The sequence below is a fragment of the Lipophrys pholis genome (genome assembly GCF_963383615.2).
Source record: "Lipophrys pholis genome assembly, chromosome: 12".
Taxonomy (NCBI): Eukaryota; Metazoa; Chordata; class Actinopteri; order Blenniiformes; family Blenniidae; genus Lipophrys; species Lipophrys pholis.
In genome coordinates, this window is record NC_137641.1 from 10,679,184 (window position 1) to 10,697,703 (window position 18,520).

The window sequence follows — 18,520 nt, forward strand, 5'->3', positions numbered from 1 at the left end:
TGTCTGCCTTCACAATATAAACATTAAGTAATAAATCATGAGATCGCCTTTTCGCTAAGAACACAAAAATGTAAAAAAATGGGTGATATATTTGGAGCGCAGGCATTTGCATTTATGTGATACAAAGGTAACAATGGCAGAGGAAACACAAAACTAGGAAGCTTAGTTATTGTCCACAACACCACAGTCCGCTCTTTTCTACAATTCAAACAAATTCATCCAGCGATTGATCACAAGGGAAGCACAACGGAGACATATTGAACAAGCTTCCAGATACCCAGTGTAATAAAGTACCTTGTGCAGTTGAAATGAGAGTTATTTGTGGTTGTGGTTTTTATGCTCTGTTATTATTTCACCCGGCTGTGTGTTATTACCCTGGTTAGAGGAGGTTATGTTATGCGTGAGATGGGTGTGTCAGCTGATGATACCTCTGTGTTATAAAATGTGGTTGAATACTTGTGAGTAAAGTTCTAATACGAAGTCTCAGGTATCAGGTATTCGTTACACACCTTGCTGGTGCTACAATACCAATATGAAAACAAATAAGACATACATGTATAATAAAAATCTAACTTGTGGCCCTGGACTGCAGAGGAAACACAAGGTCACACAAAGGTTTTGTTTTGTGGAGCAAAACTAGGTCAAAACTAGGCGGCGTTTACACGAAGACGTTTCAAGTGAAAACACATTGGGAATTTTTTTCATTTCAGAAACGTTTTATGTTTACAGGCCAACGCTTTGAAAATTCTGTGCGATTCCACGGAAACGGCAGAAAAGATGTCGTTTTCATGCAGGGCCATTAGTGAGAGACTGTTGTTTGTTTTTGTAGTGAACCCACACACACACATGCGCACAGAGAACAAATACACTGTGAACATTACCAATGGCGAGTACGCGTACGTTCATATGGCCAGACGGAGTTGGATTGCGATCAGAGGTGGCTCAACTGTAAAACTACCAAGTCCCAGGAGAATATGGACTGGGAGTCTTGGCACTCTGGAGTCAAACATTGTTCTTATTGCTCATCTACTTGTTCATGTACAGAAGCAGCGTTTCTGCCATCAACAAGACTGAGCAAAGAATTTCTAGAAAGTTGCATTTTTGCCTATTTGCACGATAACAGAGTTCCACCTTGGGAGCCATTCACAAAACCTTTTCACTTGAAAATGTTGTCGCGTAATCGGGGGCCTTCGTTTGAATTGACTTTCTTCGAGGGTCCCAGCAAAGACCACCCACTACAGTGTCACACAACGTTTGCATATAAGCGCTGTATAAATATGTGAAAAGTGACTCATTTATAACACAGATTAATGGAGCAACTCCTGAAAAAGCAGGTGAGATATATTTTCTTACTACTAATATGTCCCACATAAATTCTCGGCTGCGACCTGCAAACTGGATCTCAAACTGTTCAATCAACCAGCGCCTGTGGCCAGAGGCTGCAGCTTTCTGAGCAGCTGCGGTAACAGAGGGATTGTGGGAAGGAAAAAAAAAAACAAGGCAGATGCGATCCCAGTCGTCTGAGCTCAACAGCTAAACAGGTGGAGGTAAGTGGTGTGTGAGAAAAGCTATTTAATAAATGGGCCTCGTAAAGTGCAATAGAGCAGATGAAATGCCCCGCTGCAGGCAAGGCGGCGCCATGTTGGGAGAAGATTTATTCTTTTTGTGCACTCTACCATTCATCCTCTCCGTTTGTTGTGGCTCCAGAACCCCGTTCCTGAATCCACAACACATTTGCAAAACATACGACGCTTATAGTCCTGTTTTAATTGGATGAGAGAAATTCTGTAATTACTTTATTAAAAGTGTCAAACTCAGTGTAGGAGCCATTTATGCTTATTGTTGACATGCAGGTACTTTATGCAGTTGCAGGCTGTATACAGTATGTAGAGGGCATAGGTGACAGGAAGAGGAAACCACAGGTAAGGGGAGGGCTCACTTAATTGTAATGACCATTTTCTAAAGTCCAATTACAGTCATGAGTACACAGGTGGAGCAGGCGTGAACCGATGCAGACCAGCAACCAGACCAGCAGACAGACGACAAGGACAAAGCTACAACTCGTTGCAGGAAAACCCCGCCGCGTTCATCTTTTGTGCAAGCACAGACAGGCAAACAACAACGCACACCCATCGACACCTTTTACATTTTATAGCCACCACATAACCCCACATGCATGTTTCGTGGACTGTAGGAGATAACTGGAGTAACTGGAGAAAACCCACTCGTGCATCAAAATGGCAAAATTCACACAAAAAGGCCTAAACCTGGTTAAAGCCTACAAACTCACTATGAGGTAAGACGGCCTTGGGTTAGACGGGGTATTATTTCTGCAACACTTTCTGATTCACCCACTCGGGGAATCAAGCAGCAGTTTTTGGACCCAATCAAACCGCCTGGAAAATGTCAGCTGCTCCTGTGGGGGCGCTGTCGCCCAGAACAGACACCGACCAAAGAGGAAGGAAAGAAGAAACACGACTCATTGATTGGTTTGAACTGAGAGCGGAAGTCCTGGCGCTTTAGCCCATGGTGGCTAGGCTAATTAGCTTGTGGCTAATGGGTAGCCACATAAACCTTGATATATAGTCTTCGGGCCAGATATCAATGAGGGCCTTTCTCACTACTTCTTCCCCTCTACTACTCCATGTCTGAACACAAGATGTACCAGTGATGCCATTGAATGAGACATCTTGTGAATAAAATACACCTTCAAAGAAGTCCCATTCAAATAAATTGATCTCGTGTGTGTGTGTGTAAACCGAAACAAGCACCGTCTGGTTATGGCAGCTCACCAGTGGATTGAAGGCGATGATCTTCAGGATGCACTCCAGAGTGAAGAGGCTCGTGAAGAGGATGTTCAGGTATTTCAGCATGGACTCGTACAGATCAGGAGCTCCGTAGAACTGCGGGCAGAAGACGAAAACATCCACTGAATACTAATGTAGGTGTATGCAACAGAAACGTGCTGCCGGGGACTTTTACTGGGTTACTCACACCCTGTGAGGTGGCAGTACATGATGACCACTGTTGCCAGTTACCTTGAAAAAGTAATCTGATTGTTGATTAATAGTTACTCCTTTAAAAAGCAACTTAGTTACTTTACTGACTACTTGTTTTTAAAAGTAACCAAGTTTGATTGCAAGTTACTTTCAGCAGCTGCCACAACACAACACAACACAACACAACACAACACCCCCCGTCGTCTCAACATTGAAATGACAACCGGTTTTGCCAAAAAACTGTTCTGGTCCCTGCCTGACCTACAGAACCTGCTGATACATATTTAATCTTGGACCTACATTCTTTGTTGGACTTATATCTGACTCACGCTTTTATTATCAGATATCTGGTATTTATTTACCCAGAGAGGTAGTTCTAGTCTGTTCTTGCATTATTTATCTATTTATTTGCACTGCCGGCTCTATGCTACCTTTTAATTCACCAATTCACCAATGAATCAGAGGTCAAATAGAGAATAAACCTCCCAAAGTGGGATCAATAAACGAACAAATGTAGCTTACGCTCCTGAAAACTACATTTCAGTGTGTTGCGTCTCAACGAGAGCGAAAACACTCCCTTTTCCGGCTGAGAGAGTCCTGAAGATTAACTGACCTTCATCATCAGCACGACCGTGTTGAGGGCGATCAGAGTCATGATGGCGTACTCGAAAGGAGGCGAGACCACAAACTTCCACATCTTGTACTGGAAGGACTGCTTGTTCTCCGGCATGTATCTGGTCAGCGGCCGGGCGTTGATGGCGAAGTCGATGCACGCTCTCTGTTGGAAGACCAGACAAGACCCGGCTGTGTTTGGATGCTCCTCCGATACTTTAAACTCAACATCTTTCATCAGAGAAAAGAGGCTGAATTTAGGTCTGAACACTGTTTGCTAAGTGTTTTGCAATATGAGGGCTCTGTGATCACAGGCCAATACTTTACAGACAAAACATAAGAGCATGGTTTTCACTCAGTCCCTGTGAAGTGGAAATGAAGTGGAGCGGGAAGACGAGTTTTCATCTGTTGTGCCGTGTTCTGTTTCGGGGAACTGTAAGTTGTATGAACCTTAATTTGCCTTGAAGTGAATTTTACAAGTTCAGCCTGCACTGATTTTTAATCAGGGGAATATTTGTGATGCAACAGATAAACACGTCTGTGAAACAAGTGCTTCTGCTGAAAAAAATCAGTTTGCATCAGATCCAGCACGGACAGGCGTTTGTCTCCAGCCTCCCACCTCATTCTTTTCCAGGCTACACTCCGACATGGCCTTATCTCCCTGCTCCTGGAAGGTGATGATGATCAAAGCCACGAATATGTTGACGAAGAAGAAGGGGAACACCACGAAGTAGACCACGTAGAAGATGGAAGTCTCCATGCGGAAGCCCGGGCTGGGGCCCTGGTCCTCGTATGTGGCGTCCACAGAGTGCTTGAGCACCCTGAAAGACACAGTAAAAAACCAATAATCAAAGATTGACAGACAAACATGAACAATGACGTTTGTGTTGCAACTTTTGTATTCATTTCATTTTGCAGATTGTATTTGTGTTGTGGCTTTGAAATCATTCTATATAGGCTATTGAAACACATTGTAACTTTAGTATTCGTGTTGTGACTTTTGTACTTGTATAACAGCTTTTGTAATAACGTACTTCTGCATTGAGGGTACAGCTTTTGCATTGATTTTGTGACTTTTGCCTTTGTAGTGAAACATTTATGTCCGACTTTTGGGATTGTGACTTTTGCATGTCGCAACTTTAATATTTGTGTTGGGACTTCTGTAATTGTGTTGCAGCTTTTGTATTCATCTTGTTACTTTTGCCTTTGTATTGAAACATTTATGTCAATGTTTTTTGTGTTGGTGCTGTGATTTTTGCATTGGCTTTCCAGATTTTATATTTGTATTGTGACTTTTGAATCATTAGATGGCTTTTAAACCGTGTTGCATCTTTTGTATTCATGTTGTAGTCTTTGCAGGTACAGCGCAGCTTTTGATTTTATGCTGCTACTTTGGGCTTGGGGCATTTTAGCTTCCAGAGCATTTTTCAATATTTGTTATACTTGTTTATTTTGCAACTTCAGTATCTGTGTTGTGACTTTTGTACAAATCTTGCAGCTTCTGTATTCATGTTGTAGTATTTGCATTGAGGATACGGCTTTTGCATTCATTTAGTTACTTTTGCATTGGTATTAATATGTTTATGTCCATGTTTTAGTGGTTTGGGCGTTCATCGGTGTTGTAGCATTTGCATCATGTTGCAACTTTATAATTCATTTTGGGACTTTTGTGATTGTGTTGCAGCTTTTGTCATTTTGCAGCAAGGGCACAGTTTCTTCTTTGGATTTCACATTTGCTCTACCACATGTGATCTGTAGAAAACCCCACGAAATCCTTAAAATTCCACCCAGCCCATGAGAACCATCAGAAATGGCTCATAGCTCACCCTTGGCGCTGACCCACTTACCGTGACACTGACAAAATATAAATCCTAGATCCAAGCCAGCTCGATAAAATAATAATGAGACCAATCTTTTGTCAAATCTTCAGGGAGACTTTCCCAAAGTACCCGATTAGCCGCCCTTCAGAGGTTTCCATCACGTTTCAAAGGAGATATTTATGAGGGAATACATTAAAGTGCATGGAAGGGCCATGTGATCCTCGATCAGAGGTGCACATTACAGGTTTCTCCATTAAGATAATTAAAACTCTAAACTCATCTGGGGTGAAAGCAAAGAGTGCTTAATGCATCTCTAACAGACTTTTTGAAATCACCATCCGGATGCTTTCTGTCAGTTTTGAATTGTTGAAACTCGTATACTGAAAAAAAATCATTCTCAGTCATTTCCCCACACACAAAAATAATTTGTTGAGTTCATGTAATTTAATCATGTCACACATTTCCATCTATTCATATTAAGTAGATTGAATATTATCTGAACAACATGTATTAGAATGAACCATTTAACAACAAGAAACTCAATAAGCTCATGTTAATCAAACATGTTTCTGATATGTAAACTGAATAGTTGATTTTTTTGAGTGTATATAAGTTGCCATTTTTTAGAAGGTTCCAAAAGCCACTGATATTCCGTGATTGTCAAAAATGAAAAAAAAAAAAAACAGCACACAGGGGTCAAAGATGTTGCTCTCTTATTCAAGGATGGTTCCATTAAAGTTTGAGAGCGATTGGGTCAAAGGTCAAGGTCTAGGTCACAAAAAGGTCAAAACTGTATTTACATCATGACACTCAGTTTTAATCCAATGCCAAAATTTTCAGTTTTCAATTATCTATCCTCTCCCATTTAGGGGGGGGGGGGGTCACACAGAAATTGTAAAATGCGTGTACATCTGTGTCAAACAGTGATGAACTGAAGCAATTAAAACAACCACGACAAATGATGGAAGGAGTGGATCAAATAACCTCGTAATCCAGTGGTTTCCATGGTGACAAATGTGGCGTTGGCAAAGGTATGCGCTCTACCGAATGCCCGTTCTAGCTACAAATGTGGTGTGAGTTTACTTAGGCATCTCAGGTCCTGTGGATGAGGTTGATGTTAATGCTCCTTCAAGTCCGAAATATTCCTAATTAGATGATTTATTCAGATCAGAATTAGTCGGATGCTCCAACAGGGAATAGGAGTTTAGTTTCACTGAAACGAAAGCTCAGCCTACAGATAGCAGCTCAGAGGAACTTTTTTTTTTTTTTAGATCTGGCCAAAGCCAAAATTAGAGACTAATAGTGACTGCATTGATCATTTTCAAATAGCACTAAGGTACTAGTCAATATAGTGGAGTGTAAAGGATTGGTTAATAATAGTAATGGTTACTTTGGAGTGAGGAATTTCCAGCACTGTGACCACAATTGCAGCGAAACCTTAACCATGAGCATCGTATCAGCAGTAAACCATGTTTTAATGGCACTGAGCAGTTTATAAAAGCTATGTGCATTTAGGACATGTCATGATCCATTTTTTTTACGTGTGTGGAAAGTACAGCACAGGGCAAGGTTGAGTCAAAACGGTGAAAAAGCATTTTCAAAACAATATGTTTTCAGTGACTCTGAGCACTGTTGTTGCGTAAACAGACCCCCCAAAAACACAACAAAAGTTGTCTGTTTTCACTTGTGTAAGCAAGGCTTTAGTGTCTTGTGTTTTGAGCGTACATTCAAAAGCCAAGTCAACTTTGCTCTGCTGTGCATCATCACCGAGAAATGTTCTCATTTGTATATATGTTTTTTTCCGACTATTTGCGGAACATTATTTTTGTTGCGGATCAGTGAGTTTCTCTCTTAAAGGCTCTTTTTAGTTCCCGTCATGTAACTGACATGTTGTAGAGATGGTTGCTAGTTCATCCCTTTTGAAAAGCCGCAAATAATATCCACCGATAATTCTTAAGTTACGTTTTCATACCACATTACTGAACAGTTGATATAATTAGTTATAGTTAATTAGCTGCTCCTGTCCCTACTTTAAAAAAAATTTTTTTATTTAACGTGACTCTCAACAAGAAGCATTCCACATTATTCACATGATTCCAACCACTTTACAGCAGAGGTTGGGCCTTGTCCTCTCTGAATCTATGACATTTATTCAGCATCATAAAGTGTAAATCTCGTTATGAGCCTTATCTTTGTGATCATGGTGATAATGAGCTCATGAAGGTATAATTTCAGATGTCAAGCTGACTCAGTCGAACCATTTACTTTTCCCGTTCAGTTGAGTCGGGTGGATGAAAAAAAAAAACAAGCAAACGGGATTCAGCGGGCTTTTGACAGGATGATGGCGGCGATGAATCTGGTTCTTTAGCTTCCGGCAGCAGAACTGCAGCCATTACTGCAATGAGTCCTAATTGCATCTGTAGAGAATGTGCGGTAATTAATCCTGGGAGACATCGGCTGCGTTTATCCACCTGCAGGTGTGCTCAAAGTGTTTCAGGACCAGATCGCAGCAAGATAAAAGGCATCGATGCTTCTCATAGTCTTGGAGTTGCTGCCAGATCCAGTTTTATCATCCATGTGTTACGGTTCATTTGTGTTTACCAACACCAAGTGTGTGAATCCACAACCAGGACTGTCAATCATCATATCAAGTATATTCTTATACAATTATGCAATCATAGGATCTGTGTCACTCATAAAGGGAACCAATATAGAAAATGTTGACATTTCATCTACATCCGTCAGCATTGATATAAATATAGGATGACAACGTCTTATTTCCACTTGTCAAGAACTCTTGAATAAGGAGATTAAATGATAATTCAGTTAGGCTATCTCACAAAATGTCTGATAGAAATTTTTTTTTTCAAAACATGCTTTGTTATGCCTACTAGTCATTTGTCTTTCAATTATACAAAAAACTACTTAAAAATCAATTGAATGAATAATGGCGGAATCAAAGTCTCTTTTTCCACATAAAATAACATCTCTTTTCAAGTCTAATGAGAAAAATAACTATGATCTCAATAATTCAGCCTTAAACTAATATCTCTTATTATTTTTTTCAGTGTAATACCAACACATTAGAACATCCGTCTCACAAAGACACCAGTTTGATGATCAAAAACATTGAGCTCTCTCTGTGCTCATTGTACAGCACAAGGAAGCTTTGGGTGGATTACAACACACAACCAGAAGCTCCGTAACACTCTGTATTGCATGCGGAGTGGCAGCGCTTTCAAAAAGTTGCATTTCCTCCTGTTTCCAAGGAGATGGAATCTGAGTATTTTCAAAAAGTTGTTTTTTCAGTGACTCTGAGCACCATTATTGTATAACGCCCACTGTCTTTTGTCCCAGATGAAAGATGACAATCGTGAAGGAATCGTGGCAACTTCTTTGTTCTTGGCACTAAATCAGTGGTCTGGCGTCGCACTGTGAGACCGGCTCAAGGACAGCCGTTGTCATGGGCTTATGACCAAAGACAGCCTGCGATAAAACTGACAGAAATGTGGGATGATGGTGACTGCTGCTGCGACCACCGATTTGCAGTAATGCATTACTGTAATCAGATTACTTTGAAAGTAACAAGTTAAGTAAGTGATTACTTTTGCAAAAACAGTAATTAGATTTCCCACAAGCAGGCGGAAACTAATCCGTGATTTTGTTTAGTGAGACTGTCTTGTAGCAATGACGTTTCAGCCACGTGACGTCAGTGACAACATGGAGCGCAGGACAGAGTAGGACAGAGCAGGACAGAGTAGGACAAAGCAGGACAGAGTAGGACAGAGCAGGACAGAGTAGTACAGAGCAGGACAGAGTAGGACAGAGTAGGACAGAGCAGGACCTGTAGCGTTTAATGCTGGAAAATACCACATTACTTTGAATTCGACTCAATAAAAGGTGGTTAAAAACCTCAACGCGCGCTGTGCACTCTGCGTGGTAAGAAAGCTTTTGGATTACTTTCTCTGGGAAGTAATCAGTAACTCATTACTATTTCCAAGCAACTTGACAATCCTGGCTGCAACCTATGTGAACCAATAGAAATGCAGCATGAATTGACATACTGATGAGTGTCACACTGGCGCTAAATCCAAATAGATGCTTTGCAGCTAGAATGGCAAAACAAAGTATGTGGGATGTAAACAACAACTTCTGGGGGGGATTTCTCCCCAAATACAGAAATGCCACGAGGGAGAGGGCCCCATTTGTGTTTCTTTTTCGTGAATGGACGCCGCACGCTTATGAGGGTTTATTCTTGCGCAATGGCGTAGACTCGCGTACATCGTTGCTTCAGTTTTCATCGTGCAATCTGCACACAACAAACCTCATGTTGTGCCCAAAGTTTATTAGATTCATGTCGTACAATGTGGCTAGCTGTGAACCTCTACGATTGTTAAAATCACAGTGTGTTGCGGGCATAAATGGACCCCAAATCACAACTAAAGTCACTTGAAAAGGGTTGTGTAAACGGGGCATATAATTATATTACTGAACAGTCTCTGAATAATAAAAGCAGGAAAGACTAATACAGATATATTGTTGTCATATTCAGGGTACAAATCACTCAACAGTCAACTTATTTCGTTTATCAGCACTTACAATGGCCAGCCCTCTCCGGTGGACACGGTGAAGAGAGTCAGGAAGGCCCAGAGGACGTTGTCGTAGTGAAACTCGTACTTCCTCCACTCTCTGGGTTGAGCTGCGACATCGTGCTTGTCGTAGTCCAGAAACTGACCCCTGGAGGTAGAAACAGGTGGAGGATCAGGTCCACGTCTCTGATAACTGCAAGGCAGTGACGTGTTGAGGTTCATGACACGTGAGGAAGAAACTCTTTCAGGGTAGGACAAGATCAACAATGTAGTGGTCATGCTGGGCCACTAGTAGGTGCTGTTGTAATGACTCTCCGTCCATATTCTCCGAGGACTACCAAGACTGATGGTAAAATCGATCACACAGCATAAAAAAAGTGAGCTAATGAAAGACATGCTGAGCATAAATCTTTCACCCAGGCAATACAATTGGAGTTTCTACGATAAAACGATTAAAAACATTTGGAATTACACTGAAACTGTGAAACAAAAAACTTGAGGTCTGAAGTAAGTTAGGAGGAGGATGTGTGTTCTGCGTACCTGCAGTCTTTCTCCAGGCCTTTGGACTCATCGGTGCAGTAGAAGAATTTGCCCTTGAAGAGCTGCACAGCGATGACGGCGAAGATGAACATGAAGAGGATGTAGACGATGAGGATGTTGAGAACGTTCTTCAGAGAGTTTACGACGCAGTCGAACACAGCCTGGAGGATATTAACACACACAAAATCACATGCCAAGATTAATACATTTAAATACAGACTGGGTTACACCGTTTCATCATTCTTAAAGCATTATGATTAAGTGAACCTTAAAATCTGATTCTTTAGTTGTTTTTTATTTTCTTTTGGCCCAAATAAACCATCAAAACTATATCTACATATTTGTATTAAATGGAAGAAAACTCTCAAATTTGTATTGTTTGGTAGTTTTTTGGGTGTGTGGGTCCAACACAAAGTGTTGATAACCTTTTCTTTCTGCCATTATCATAGCGGTGTGGCATTAAAGCCGTTTTCAGTGACTCTAAGCACCATGGTTGTGTAAACGAACACCTGAAACTAAATGAAAGTTTTGCATTTTAACAGCTCCTAACCAGCAGCGATGTAACCACTGAAGCGCCAAACATTTCCCTGGCCTGTGTCTCCCTGCAAGACGTGTGCCGACTGAGGTGATCTTCTTCATCGAGCGTCTGGTTAGAGAACGAGCACATGAGTTCCTGCTGGAAGAACGAAGACATTTGCATGACGGCTCTCTTCACGTCTCCCTGCCTCGGCTACGTCCCCTCGACAGCTCGTGCTCTGATCTCTCTGCGAGATGAAATGCTTGGTCAATCCAACCCGACGTGTGTGCAATTCAACCAATGAATATGCTCCTGCCTGAGTGATCCCCGTCAAAGCTTTTTTTCTTCCTCTTTTGAAACAGCAGGATGAGGACACAGAGTTTTCTGCCACTCCTCTGTGAGCCCGTCTGTCCAAGTACTCAAGAAAAGTGTATAGGCGTCTGCCTGCCAGCCCTGATTTGTCTCAATCATCCCACTTCTTGTTACTCCAATCAGACCTCTGGTCTTTTCTCAGATCCATTACTTTTGGATGATCGGCCTCCTTCGTGTACCAGAGGGAAGCTGTCGTCTCCGTATCAGAGGAAACGGTTGAGGGTCTTGTGATCACAACAAAGAGCCATCCATCGAAAGCGAGGAAGGTTTTCTGAAGAATGACTCATGAAGAAGTACAACTGCTTTGTCAAGTAAATTGATAGAGAACCCCGAACACTTACCTGAACCAGGGTTTGAATCCCTCCCCACAATCTGGGGGCTTTTCCACCAGAAAGAACCAGGTGCTAGTTCAGGGAAAGATTTAGCACCGGTTCTTTGTCTTTCCACTGCCAAAGCCCCGGCCTATCAGGATCTAAACGGGTGCTAAGCCGGCCCCCCGTCATTGCTGGGCCAGAGCGAGGCCAGAGCGGAGCCTGACCCGTCATCAGCTGGAGGCGGAGTTATCGCTGTAGTTATCGCGACCTACGAGGCGGAAGAGAAGCTGAACCAGCATTCTGAAATCTCTAGGGAACACGGAGCCCCGGAGTGGCTATACTGAAGAAAATAATATTAACACGTGAGAACAAGATAAGAAGTCGCGCCCTCAAGTTAATAATGCGAGGGAATGACATAATTTAATACGCGATCGCGGAGCCGGTGGCTCTGGAACAGTTGTGCTGCAGTGCTCCTGCGCTGTCACATAAAGTCAGCTGTGTCGGATATGTAATTTAGAAGCAGTTTTCCGTTGACGCTTTTCATTGTAACATCATTGTAACTAACTTCCCTTCCAGGTCTTGTATGGCGTTATGACCGCAGGCCGAGGTCCGCATGAGGCTGCGTTGCGTTCCAGTATGAGACGCCTCAATATTTTCTACCCCCACAGAACGTCTTTATAATGAACACATACTTTTGGTTCATCAGCAACTACAAAACAAACTACATACTACTGTAAATGAAAGCTTGGATTTGTCTTTAATGGCGCTTCATGTGAAAGAGAACTTCTGTTGTTGATCAGCATGTTTACCGAGGTTCCCATTGGAAACAGCTGTAGCATTACGTTCTGTTATTCTACACTTCCGTTCCTCCCGATGTCGAAGCATTTCATTCAGACACACCCACAATTAAAGTGTCTGCATCCGAGGTTCAGGCTAAACTCGATGAAGCGACCCGGATGAAACCGATGAATACAGTCCGTCTCCTCATTCCTGTAGGAGTGCTGCATTGGTGAAATCAGTGGCGTACGATGTTTTGGACTGACGCAATGACGTGGCTCTCACTTGTCTCTGTTGACAATAGAAAAACAACCGGTTCTTTGGCGGTGTTCATTTAAGAACTGGCGCTGAACTAGCACCTGCTTCTTTTTGGAGGAAAAGCCTGACCTGTCTGTCTCATCTTTTTCTCTACTTCTATCTCCTAACTGACCTTTTCGACTGTTTTTTGCTTTGTGACTGCGCCCAACTGCGAAATATCCCTTTAGTAAGTGGTATCATTCCAACTTCCCAACCACATGAACATGAAAATCTATTGAAATCTAATCCCCATTCCTAAAGTAAAGCAATATAGAGCATGTCCAGTCTTTAAACTGTGACTTTATACTACCTCGACTCAAGGATCACCACATACCAACTTATCAACCTGCACCATATTGCCAGATTCTCATCAATGCATATATTTGCTTTTCGTTACGGTTTCTGTGTAGGCCGCTAATTGGCACCGAAATGGTTTGAGAGTACGAAGCACAATAGTTTCTCCTGATTAACAAACTCTCACCTTGTGTAGATTTGTAACAGCAATGAAAGAAGCTGTTACGAAAAAAACAAGACTCTAATTTAGAGAGCATGGCACCTCCCTTCTTGTTCTCCTCGACTTCTCACCTGATTTTTTTTTTTGCATTCTTTTCACTTCTGTGCCGGCATACTGTGTGTTGATATTTAACTAAGGCCACATTTACCCTGCTCGTCTTGAATGCCCAAATCAGATTTGCAGCCTGACTCTGAATTATTTGACCGTGCGGTTGCACGTGTTCTATCAAGGGATCCAAATGTGATTCTCACGATTACACTTCCCGACAAAATCGGTGTTTGTTAAACTTCAGGCTGCTTCTGATCCAAGCGCCGGCGGTGAAGCCAAAGAAATGAATGATGAAAAATGTTTGATGTTAATGTTGCAGTGCATGAGAAGTTTCCCAGAGGTTTTTAGGCAGAGGAGGAGGAAAAGAAACATAATAGCATCTTATGTATTTGCTGCCATTATTTCCTCCTCTGCCCAAAGACTGAGATGTCACGTGACCTCCTCAACGAACCACTGCGCCAGATTTTTCTCCTGTCAGATAGTCTCCATGATTCTGATTCATTTACCGTGTGTTCACTATGTGACCGAATAAGCTGGATGGTTGAAGATATGATGACGTTAGAAACGCAATGTTAAGAAAATCCGATCAGTCTGGTTACACATTGGGACGTATCCAATACATATCTGATTCAATTACAAATATAATTGACGCCTGTAACCTATCTCAATATATCTGATGCTTGTGTGTTTTTCCTGCTCACAGACATTGTCACATTCCACTGACAGTGTAAATAAGATCTAAAAGTTCTTCTCATCACACTGTCTGTTACAGCAGGAATATCAGAGTAAGTCATCTGATTAATTAATCGAGTACATTTAAAGTAGCTATAGATTAAGCTAAAACAAAACAAAAAAAAACAACTATCTCTACAACTATCAGTATCACACTCTACCTGATTGTACCTCCTCAGATTACCATCGGCTCATCTCAGACTTGGATTTTTTTTAATATTAAGAGTTTTACTGTGGCTTTGTTTGCTCCCTTGGTGTGTTCACCAGCTCAGGAGTATCCTGAAAAAAATATATGATGATGCTGCTGAACCAGGATAAATGAATGAGTTCTTGCTGGTCTAAGCTGGCTTGGTGATGGTCTATATTAGTGGAGTACCAGTCTATATTAGTGGAGTATCAGCTAATCCAGCATCAGACGAGCTCTGTTTTGGTGGCAACGCTTCACTCCATCATGAGACCAGCATCGACAATCACAGATCACTGGTAGAGCACCATGGACAATCATCAGTGGTACAGCATAAGACCACCATAAACCAACAAAGACAAGGCTCAGATCTTCATCAGACCAACATCAGACCTGCATAAACAAGCAGCGGACGAACATAAACTGGCAAAAACCACCATCAAGCCAGCATCAGAGACATCAATAGAACAGCATGATAAACCACCAGACTAACATAAACCAGCAATAACTATCATCACAAAAGCATCAGACCAGTGTGGACCATCGTCAGCCCACCTTCAGACTAGTATAGACCATCAATAGAGCAGCATTGGCAGGATGAACATCAGGCCGGCATGAACCACCATTAGACCCATACAGACGCCACCAAACCATTACTAGATCATCAATAGGCCAGTGCAACCATCATTATTCGAGCATCAGGCCATCATCTGAATATCAACAGACCATAATAATCTAGAATATCAAATATCAAGCATCAAACCAAAATAGAAAAGCAACTGCCATCATCAAGCCTGACCCAGATCAGAATCACACCATTATAGACCGCCATTAATCCAGATTCAGACTCATATAGAAATATAGAACATCAACAGACAGCATTGACAGGAATACACCTCTTTAAAACGGCCTCGACCAGTGAGCAAATCCTGCCGTCCTTTCAGCAGAGATGAAGTCATGTTTTTGAGCAGAGCAGCTTCGGGAAAACAGCCACATTCAATCTTCAGTTTTCCACTAAACTGCTCCGGTTCCTCCACACTTCAAAGGTTAAACAGATCAAATCTTTCCGCTACAGCTGTAGATTTACATCTACTCTAAAAGCTGACAGCTTTACATCAGATACACCCTCCTCCCCCCTTCACACACTGTAAATGACTCATGATGGTGTGTGACTGTGGACGACCACTGTGCCAGCTGCTCACCGGACTACAGAGATTGGATTACCGTACCTTCAGCTTGGGCAGCCGTTTAATGGTCTTGAGTGGCCGCAGCACTCGGAGGACCCTCAGGGACTTGATGGTGTTGATGTCCTTGCCTTTCGTCCCTCTGTGCAGATTGAGAGTACAAGTTAGCCCGGTGTGTTGGAGTGAGGCGGCCTCCATTAGTAAGATGTGCTGCGAGCACAGCAGGATCTGTTCATGTCTGTTAGTAGAGTGCATGCATATGAGACAGTGAATCATGTATTCTACAGGAACAAGATTATTTCTGGATCACTTCCACAAGCCAATCTGTCTCGATCGTCTGAACTTGTCCTGACAAAGTAACCTGGCTGTTTCTTCTCTGGGTTAGTCCAACGTTTCTGTGCAGGCAGATTATAAAGCGCTTTGAAGTTGAGCCAAGGTTTGATTTTTAGTGTTCAATCAGAAACAACCATGTTTCGACGTCCAAACTTCTAAAAAAAAAAAAAATATATATATATATATATTTATTTTGCTGTCTCACGTGTCAGGATTTAATGTTGGTATGTCTACCTGAACTAATATGAAGTTTTTTTTGGTTCCTTCCCTGTTCCTTGATCATTTATTTCCTTCCTTCTTCCTATCATCATTCCTTCCTTTTTTGTCTTAAACTTTTTAAATCGCTCTCACCCGGATTCCTGTGTATTCTGTCTCCCTGAGGTTTTTACTAGGAAATTCTCCTGACCCTTCCTTCCTTCCTTTGTATTTAATTAAGGTTTATTTCCTTTAACTTCAAATAATCCATCCCGTCTTTCATAATATTTCCTATTTATCAGCATATAGGTTTGCACGAACACACATATTGACAAAGTGATATTACAAGATAATAACTTGCAGTGAATGATTTCACAGTGGCCCTGCCTGTGAAGTGTTTTGACCCCGAGCTAACCTTGTTTCAGTTGAATAACACCCAAACGTTGTGCAAGTTGTACAGAAAAGAATCTGCCTCTCCTCAGTGCAGGAGGCGCTTCTCTTTGCTGTCACAGCAAACACTGCACGTGTTGTTGGAGCTGGTCACCCGAGTGGGAGGAAGGTGTGGGGGTTTAACAACTAGCTGTTATGCTAATTGCATAGAGCGACGCCGTCATTCAGTCAGAGACTGACATTGGCCAAGGACGGCGGGAGAGGCAATTTTTAATTAGCCGCTGACACAGACGCACAATGTGGCTGTCACTCTCCATAAATAGTGCTTTTTCTTGACTCCATTAAAAAAAAAAAAAAAAAAAAAAACATCCCGCAGTGGCGGGGAGCGAGCTTGAGTCTGTGTTTGTGTGCGGAGCAGGGAGATAACGTGAAGGATCGGAACAGAAACAGACAAAGAGGAGTTCGCAAACAAATGCTGCAAACTATTCCCGGTATTGGATAAAGAATAGTGCTCTTTGCCCAAGACAAACACATATAAAAGGAAACCATTAAACAACAGCAGAACACATTATCTGGTATGAGTGCACTTGTTCTCTTTGAACAAATTCAGCTAATAAGAGTCATATGGCTTGTGTAATTAAATCATTATCCCTACATATTACACATTGACCTCATTACAGAAGTTAGTATTTCACCACCTTCAGGCCCGTTCACATGACAATGTGTTCGACATGCTTGGCCCCACAGTGTCACGACTCCCAGTCCATATTTTCCTGGGACTTGGTAGTTTTATAGTTGAGAGTCACACAGAATAACAATCGCATGTCCGCATACTCGCCATTTCTAATGTTTATATCGTATTGTTCTCTGCACACGTGTGTGTGTGTTTTCATGATATAAACGGCCAACAGCACCCACTACTGGCTCAACATGGTAACTACATGGTTTTCAGCATTTCTACTGAAATGGACGTACTAACAAGTGAGCGAACGGAACCAAAAACGTGTTTTCACTTGAACTGTTGTCGTGTAAACGGGGCCTAAATTACCTGTACAGTGTTTCAGACTCCCAAAAAAGTACCATTATCTACATAATCAATATGCAAAGATATAAGAAGCATGGCTCCAAATGATTTGGAGCTTTTGCTTTCTTGATAAAAACCTCTACAACCAACTAAAATGGCATGCAGCTCTCATGCTTGGATAAGTTGGGCCTCCTGGCATGCAGTCTGCAAAGTCAATGCCAGTCCTGCTGTTCCAGGACCTCGACACATTGAGATGGCAACAACAGTCTCCTCTCAGCTTTCAGAAGCACCGTGGGTTCCACGCAGGACACACTGGATTCTGCAGTTTGTGGGCCGCCTCTGATCAGCTGCTTAGAGTCTATTTCAACAATTTCATTTAAAAAAGGTTGTGATCCAGACTTAGAAATATAGAGATGCACCTCAAAATAATTCAATACGCCATGAAAAAAGCTGACAAATTATTACAAGCTGTGTTTTTAATGATAGTTAAGTCCTAAGTTGTGAAAATGATTAATGAAAATAATTCAATTTTTGAGTCTGTTTTTATTTAAACTCCAGGGAGTGTATTGTTGAATTGGGAAAACGTGCATATTCTGAACTTTTTATGTTAATTTGTAAGAGTCTGCTTTATGCTTTATTCTGTACGGGCAATCAGTGGTGAAGCCCGAAGCAGCATACTTTTCTCGTTATTCAGAGGATCTGATGCACAATCAGCAGCTCATTTGCATTCAGCATTTGGTTGCTGGGAGTATTTCCTGCAGGAAAACACTGTTTACTACAGAGTATGTAAAATCAGCATCTACTGTAAGTATCATGGATTTAAGCAGCAAACCGTGCAGCCCTCATTTAGACGGTCAATTTTCTGAAAAGATGACCAAAAAAATAGCGGGCGTGTTGCTAAAAGCCTTTTAAAACAGGTGTATAATGGCCATCACTATTTGTCACCGTCTAATATTGCTTAAATTAATATTTTTTTGGTCGAAATAGAGTGAATTACCGGCTCATGTACACAAATCGCAACTGACTTCCAGCTTTGTATTACATCCAGTAACGAGCAAGTGATTGGTCAATTGATACCA

The 18,520-nt window shown here is 41.8% G+C and overlaps 1 protein-coding gene across 1 annotated transcript in view; it reads right to left on the bottom strand.

The window, feature by feature from the left end:
• Positions 1–18,520, bottom strand: part of cacna1bb (calcium channel, voltage-dependent, N type, alpha 1B subunit, b) — a gene marked incomplete at both ends in the record, with an annotated part of 227,068 nt that overhangs the window by 39,344 nt on the left and 169,204 nt on the right. The window contains 6 exons of the mRNA XM_080476704.1: positions 2,793–2,903; positions 3,613–3,777; positions 4,231–4,432; positions 10,031–10,168; positions 10,561–10,721; positions 15,545–15,641. Of these exons, the coding sequence (XP_080332830.1) occupies positions 2,793–2,903; positions 3,613–3,777; positions 4,231–4,432; positions 10,031–10,168; positions 10,561–10,721; positions 15,545–15,641 (874 nt within the window). The remainder of the gene's footprint in view (positions 1–2,792; positions 2,904–3,612; positions 3,778–4,230; positions 4,433–10,030; positions 10,169–10,560; positions 10,722–15,544; positions 15,642–18,520) is intronic.